This window comes from Cynocephalus volans, chromosome 3 (genome assembly GCF_027409185.1).
Source record: "Cynocephalus volans isolate mCynVol1 chromosome 3, mCynVol1.pri, whole genome shotgun sequence".
In the NCBI taxonomy this organism is placed as follows: Eukaryota; Metazoa; Chordata; class Mammalia; order Dermoptera; family Cynocephalidae; genus Cynocephalus; species Cynocephalus volans.
Genome location: NC_084462.1, coordinates 1075246 through 1082652, shown reverse-complemented (window position 1 = coordinate 1082652; position 7407 = coordinate 1075246). Strand labels below are relative to the sequence as shown.

Below are 7407 nucleotides of genomic sequence, written 5' to 3'. Positions count from 1 at the left end.
GGAGTGTGGTACAGGACACTTGGGCCCTTGAAGGTGGAGGCTGGGAGTGTGTTCGGGGGGCATAGGGAGGGGGAGGGAAGGATTCTGGAACAGGAGCTGGAGCCAGGGCCCTGGAATTCTGAGGTAGTTTGTGTCCATGTTTTGCCCCTGATCCTACTAGGTGGGACTCCTTCATCCCCAAGGTCTGAGAGGACAAGGATGAAGGTGCACGTTCCTGAAAAAGAAAATCGTTGGGACCTGAGTTTGTGGGACTTAGAGGGAGGAAGGGAATATGGATCTAGATTCCCGAGGTTAGGATGCTTGAGCCATAAGATGGTTGGGGTGGAACCCTAAGTTCCAAGGAAGGGGGTCCTGGGAGAGGAGAGGGCTAGGAGCTCAAACTCCTGAGCTGGAGGGAGGAAGGAGCTGGGGGCCCTGGCTCCTGGGTCTGAGGGAAGAGGGGGATGGGGGTCTAGACTCCTGGGTCCAAGGGAGGGGCTGGGGGCCTGGAATCCTGGGTCTGAGGGAGGAAGGGGCTGGGGGCTGCTTTCTTGTCTTTTAGGTGGATTGGAGCTGAAAGCCTCTGAGAGGGGCAAAAGCCGGCAGCTGAGACTCTGGGTCTCTTTGCCCAGGATTTTCAAAGTTCAGAGGCCAGCCTCCCGAATCCTTGTCAAGGGCAGGGTCTGGGCTGCTGTACTGCGTCCCTTACAGAGACGCAGGCTGCCTGGGGGAGAAGGTAACTGATTTGGAGTTTCAGATCCCAGCGACCCCGCAAGTTCCTTAGAGGTAGCCTTTAAGGTGCATTCAGCGCAGACTGTGCAAGGCAGAAGGTGCCGGTAGAGGACGCCAGAGAGCCAGGACCCCGCCCTTGGGGGCGGAGCCTCCAAGCCCAGACTCCTCCCCCCCGCCCTCCTCCCTCTTCCCGGCTCTAGCGCGGCCACCAGGTCCGGCCTCGCCTCCCCCTCCCAGAACCCCCTTCCCAAGAGTGAAGGCCACCCGAAGGCCCCTCTACTGCCTCCCCAGTCCAGCTGCACAGCCAGAACAACAGCCCCGGGGGGAGTCCCTTTCCAGCCTGCCTCCCTCCGGCTCAGCCCTGCCAGAGCACCCCCAGCCATGAATCTCTTCCGATTCCTGGGAGACCTCTCCCACCTCCTAGCCATCATCTTGCTACTGCTTAAAATCTGGAAGTCCCGCTCGTGTGCCGGTGAGAGGCCCACCAGGGCAGGAGAAGGGGAGAGTTTGCGAGGGCGTCCCGAGACCCTGGGAGGGGTTTGGGGGCACTAGGGGGACATGGCCCTCCCCCCACTGCTTGCTGGGGGATCCTTCTGTGAGGTCGGGGTCACCAGGGGGTGAGCTCCCTTCTCCAGACTGGAGGGCTCATACAATTTGGTGGGGGTGGCTCCAGACCTCCAGTTCAGCCTCCCCTATCCCCACTCTGGGCAGCCCCCGGGTTCCTGGCCTGAGAACAGGGAGCCATGGCGGGCCGGGAGGTGGCTGGGAGTTGGTGACGTGGACTGTGGCAGCCAGGAAGGGAGTGGGAGGGAGGTGACTGGTTCCGGGAGGCTCAGGTCAGGAGGGGTCCTCCCTAGGCCCCACCTTGGGTCCGGACTGTGGGAGGACCCGGAGGAGTCTATGGTGGCCGTGAGGCCTAGCCTGGGACAGAGCCTCGGGCTGGAGTAATTTTGGGGCCCGGGCTGCCCCCTGGCTGTGGGTCGTGGGAAAGGGCCCTGCTCAGGCGGGGTGGCTGGGGAGGGCTCCGGGGACAGCTGCGCTCCACAGCCACCTACAGGCTAGTCTCAGGCGCTGTGCCTTAGTTTATTGCCCATGCAGCCTGCCCCCAGCCTCCTCCCCTCTCTCTGTCCCTCTCTCGCTCTCTGGACCACAGGGATTTCAGGGAAGAGCCAGGTCCTGTTTGCTGTGGTGTTCACCGCTCGCTACCTGGACCTCTTCACCAACTACATCTCACTCTACAACACATGCATGAAGGTAAAGCCTTCACCCCACCTCTCTGGGCCCTCTGAGGTGGGGGAGCCAGGTGTGGGTCCCAGATTCTCAGGTTTGGGGGAGGAGAGGGGCTGGGGCCCTGGACTCCTGGGTCTAAGGGAGGGAGGGGGTGGGGGCCTGGATTCCTGGGTCTAAGGGAGGGGACTTAGAGTCTGGACTCCAGGGGAGGAGAGATTCCTGGGTCTGAGGGAGGAGGGGGCTGGGCTTCCCGACTCCTGGGTATGAGGCTATTGGGGGCACAGGCCCTGCCCTGTGAGCTGAGGTGCTTTGTCATCATCTCCCTTGTTAGGTGGTCTACATAGCCTGCTCCTTCACCACAGTCTGGATGATTTACAGCAAGTTCAAAGCCACTTATGATGGGAACCATGACACGTTCCGGGTGGAGTTCCTCGTTGTTCCCACGGCTATCCTGGCGTTCCTTGTCAACCATGACTTCACCCCTCTAGAGGTAAGCTACCCAGTAGGTGGTCGGATGTGTTGTGGCAGAAAGGCTATTGAGAGGAGACTCTCAAAAGCTTCCTTCTGCAGGGTTTGCTCAGACATACAAGTTGAGCGCACAGGCTTTGGAGTCAGATGGTATTAGCTCAATAGCAGCAGCACTCACTACATGCCAGGCACTACTCTAAGCATTTCACGTACATTAACTCATTGCTTTTCACAACAGCCCCATTTTACAGATGAGGAAACTGAGGCTTAGGGAGTCTAAATGACTCATCCAAGGTCACCAGCCTAGTAAGTACCAGACTGAATAGCTCAGAAATTGAGAACAGGGCCTCTGGAACTGGCCTGCTTGGATTTGAATCCCGGATCTGCTAGTTTCTATTAGCATGACTCTGGGCATGTGACTTGGCTTTTCTGTTCCTTGGTTTCCCCATTTGTAAAGTTGCAATCAGGTCATTGTGAGGATTTCCTGAGATTTTGCAGAATGACTTAGTGGTTAAACACACATAGACTCTAGAACCAGGGCACAGGGATTCGAAGTCTGCCTCTACTACTTAGCAGCTGTAGGACTTTGGGCAAACCTCTTCTCTGTGCATGAGTTTCCCTGTCTGTAAAATGGGGATGATCAGTCTGTACCTCACAGAGTTTCAACAAGGGGTTGATATTGGTAAAGCACAGCATCTGGCATGAGGTAGGAAGTGCTATTTCAGTGTTTGCTCAGTGACTGAAGTGTTGAGTACCATTCCTGATACTTTTGCTTCTGAATGTTAGCTGTCATGATTTTTATTTTGTAACATTTTTGTGGGACCTGTACAAACTCAGGGGAGGAATTTTGAGAGGACCAGTGTTAAGTCTGCGATCTCATGCCTCCTGGGGCCTGGCAGGAATCATAAATTCGGTCAAACTTTCTTCCTGTGGGCCTACTCCTGCCTTATACGAAGCTATCCCTGGGTGGCCATATGTGTTGAAAAAAAAAAAAAATTCAGACATCACAAAATAAAGTAAAACTCAACAGACCTTTCATCTCCTTCTATGTTGTGATGCTATTCCCTAAGGGTAACCCCAGGGGTAAGAGTTGGGTATGCATCAATTTAATGGATACATTTCTTTTCTTTTTCTTTCTTTTTTTTTTTAACCCTTGACTTGGTGTTGTCAGTACCATGGTCTCCCAATTGAGCTAACCGGCCATCCCTATATGGGATCCGAACCCGGGGCCTTGGTGTTATCAGCACCACACTCTCCCGAGTGAGCCACTGGCTGGTCCTAATGGGTACATTTCTTGAGAACCTTAACTGACCTGGCTTGCTAATAGCCTCCTTGGAGGATTCTTGACAATTATGGGAGCAGGCCCTGGAGTCCAGCTGCCTGGGTGGGAGTCTGGCATGATCTTGGACTTATTCCTTTGGCCTCAGTTTCCTCATCTGTATAATTAGGATAACAATAGGGCTTACTTTATGGGGTTAAGTCTTCAGACAGTTAATACTCTAGGGAGCAGTGCCTTAGATGCAGTAAATGCTATATAAGTGTGAGGTGTTATGAATATGTCCTGATGTTCCCCACTTCCTTCCCACAAATCAAAACAACTGAGGAGAAGCCACACCTGCCACATGGCTTTGTTCTCTGAGGGGAGGTTTCAGTGTGTCTTGCAGATCACAAATCATCCCAGGTGAGACTTTTAGGGAATTGGGGACTGAAAACGGGCTGACAGATGTTTGTGCTCTCTTCTTTCCCCTCCTATAATGCCCTGTCCTGCTCATGAATGATCACTCCTCCCTAAATGATGGCCCATGCTGAGCACATGGGGAGCCCTTTATAGACATTTTATATCTGTTCACTCATTCATTCAGGAACTGTGCTAGGGCCACAGGGTGAATAAGATGTAGGATCCCAGGCCTCACAGAGCTCATGTTCTGGTGAGAGTGGCCAAGAAGGAGATAAGACAGGATGATGAGACAGTCCTGGGGGAAGAATGATCAGGGAAGGTGACTGATGAGCTGAAGTTGGGAGGAGGCAGATGTGTAACAATCTGGAGGAAGAGCTTTTCCTTCGGAAGGAAGAGCAAGTGCAAAGGCCCTGACGCAGGAAGAAGCATGGTGTGTTGGAGGACCAGATAGAAGGCCTGGATGACTGCAGCCCAGAGAGCAAGGGGAGGGAGTAGATGAGGTTGGATTAGGGAGAGCCTTGAAGGCCAGGGTCAGGAGTTTGGATTTTATTTGGGTGTGCAATAAGAAGAAGCCACTGGGGGATTTTAAGCCAGGGAGCGACATAGTCTGATTTATGTCTCTAAAGAATACACATTGAATGACGCCCCAGTGAGAGTGGGAAAATCATCCCTATTGTAGAAAGGATGTGGAGGCTTGGAGAATCTGGTTATCTTGCCGAAATTCTCATAGAAGAGAAATCTTGGAGCCAAGATTCCAACCCGGTCTGCCTTTTAGAGAGGCGTAATTGCAAAGTGCTGGTGAGCCCTGTGAACCCTTGGTTTGAATCCCGGCTTCACTGCTTACTAGCTACATGTTCTTGGGCAAGTATCTTACCTGCTCTGAGCCTCAGTTTCCTCACCTGTAGAATGAGGATGCTAATAATGGTATCTCCCTGATGAGGCCATTGTGAGGATTAGATGAGAAATGCCAGTAACAAGGGCAGAATGGTGTCTGGCATGTGGTAAATGGCCGGACGGCCTTGGATTATGTTCTTTCTCTCTCTGACTTCACTGTGCCTGTAACTGAAATGCTGTCTTCTGCCTTCTCTCCGCCCGTCCCCTCCCAACTTGTCCTGTCCTCTGCCCCTGCCCGCTCTGCAGATCCTCTGGACCTTCTCCATCTACCTGGAGTCAGTGGCCATATTGCCACAGCTGTTCATGGTGAGCAAGACTGGCGAGGCAGAGACCATCACCAGCCATTACTTGTTTGCGCTGGGCGTCTACCGAACGCTCTATCTCTTCAATTGGATCTGGCGCTACCACTTTGAGGGCTTCTTTGACCTTATCGCCATCGTGGCAGGCCTGGTCCAGACAGTCCTCTACTGCGATTTCTTCTACCTCTACATCACCAAAGGTAGCCAGGATGCAGGGCACACTAGAAGGGAGCCTGTTCTTCCCACAACTCTTGCTCTCCCTGGGGGCGAGGGTGCATCTCCCCAGTCCAGTATCACTCAGGGAAGGAGAGCTTCCCCTTCCAGCCCCTGGAGTCTCAAGCCCACTGCCTTCCTAAGAATTCAGGCTTTTCAGTTTCTGTCCTTGGCCCCAGTCTCACTTCAAGCGGAGACCAGGCAGGGCAGGGATGAAGGCCCACTGAGATTCATTCATTCATTCAACAAATTTATTACTTTCTGTGTCCCTGGACAGGTGCTAGGCTCTGGGGATGCAGCAGTAGAAGAAAAGATGGATGAGGCACTCACCTCCCCTTATATTCTAGTGTTGGAGATGGGATGTGTTCATGAGTAATTGTGGAGGGTGAGAGGATTACTTTACATGGAGGTTAGAGGAGGCCTCTGAGGAGGTGATGTTTAGGCAGAGACCTGAAAAATCAGGAGTCATTTGTGTGAAGAAAGAGGGACAATCAAGGGAAAGTCTTGGAGGCAGTTCCCAGGCCCCCAGGATTAGGCTTGGAAGGTGGGCGAGGGTGCTTTCACCTGGCCAGCCCCGCCAGACCCTCTGGCCCCACATCCCTCTGAGATCCAAGGCCTCCAGCCAGAGAGGTCTTTGAGGGTGGAAGAGGAGCAGCCAGCACTAGAAGAAATGGGGCCTCATCTGGTTCTTCATTGCTCAGCCCCTAGGACGAGAGCAGGGTTCCCTGGCCCTACCCCCTTTAGTGATTCAGGCCGATTCCCCCATTTCATGATCCAGAGTCCTGGGGCCACCTCTCTGCATATGTCTACCTAGCCCAGTGTGCAGGCCCCTGCTGTGGATGTGGGAGGCTGTCCCCTTTCTGGAGGGGCCCTGGTGATAACACCCACTCACTTTTCTCCTCACAGTCCTAAAGGGGAAGAAGTTGAGTTTGCCGGCATAGCCCCAGTCCTGGCCATCCTTCTCCTCTGCAGCAGCGGGAGGCAGAGGAAGGCAACAAGAGACGAAGAGCCTTCCCATCCAGGGGTGACTTTTTTAAGAGCTAACCTTTCCCTGCTCCCCATCCCTCCTCCTGCTGGGTTTCGGGGGGGCGGTGGAGGACTAAAGTCTTGGGGAGCTCAGGATCTGGGCTGTTTGTAATTTTTTGCCTTATAGAGAAGAAAAAAAAAACCTTTCCACTATTTAGTTTTTGATTCTGATGACTCCTTTCTTTTCTACTCTCTGGCTCCAATTTTTACAGACTGTTTTCAAGTGTCCTATGAGCTGCGGCTGGTTCGAAGATATTTTCCCTTTTCCAAGCCCCTTGGCTCCCTTTCATATCCCACCCCCAGCCCCACTGGTTGCCAAACACTAAATCTGACACCTACCTGTCCTACCTCCCACCGTGGTCATGAACACAGAACCCTCTCTCCGCCCCCCCAAAAAGTGAGGAAGGGAGGCCCAGGAAGGTCTCCCTTGGTTTTTCATATTTTTTTCCGCAGAGTTTGGGTTTGGTCTTGTGTTTGTTTTTTGGCAAATTAGGAGGGCTATGGGCTTGGGGCTCAAGTGTAGAAAGCGGGCTGGCCTGAGGGTCACCGTGGCTTTAACACCATGTTTTTGTACAGAACCAGTGGTTGGTTCTTTGTTCTCTTGAAATAAACAGAGGAAAATGATACCTCTCTTTTGCTACTACTTGCCTACTCTCTGGTGTGTGTGGGGTCCCTCTCTCTCCTTCTGCTTTTGCCTTGTCAACCATCCGCAGGCAACTGGAGGCTTGGGAGGAGCAGGAAGATGAGTAAGTGGGTTTCCCAAGACTCTGAGCTGCACCCTGATTCCTCACAGCTCCACTGGGGAAGTGATTTTGGAGAAAATCTCAAAGATTCTTCCTGCCTAGGCACAGAACTTGCCTGAGGGTTCTACAGACCCTTGGGGTTGCA

The 7407-nt window shown here is 53.2% G+C and overlaps 1 protein-coding gene across 2 annotated transcripts; it reads left to right on the top strand.

Moving 5' to 3' along the window:
• The first annotated feature begins 895 nt into the window (after positions 1–895).
• Positions 896–7162, top strand: KDELR1 (KDEL endoplasmic reticulum protein retention receptor 1). 2 transcript variants are annotated; one of them, XR_010022910.1, is made up of 6 exons: positions 896–1183; positions 1865–1965; positions 2273–2431; positions 5228–5480; positions 6400–6517; positions 6732–7162. XR_010022910.1 is itself a non-coding variant. In XM_063089889.1 (5 exons), exons 1-5 carry the CDS (start codon positions 1093–1095, stop codon positions 6432–6434), a joined length of 639 nt encoding a protein of 212 aa, XP_062945959.1. In that variant the 5' UTR covers positions 896–1092; the 3' UTR covers positions 6435–7162. The 2 variants fall into 2 exon arrangements, 1 of the variants encoding a protein (XP_062945959.1); XM_063089889.1 differs by having other exon boundaries at positions 6400–7162.
• Positions 7163–7407: the final 245 nt, after the last annotated feature.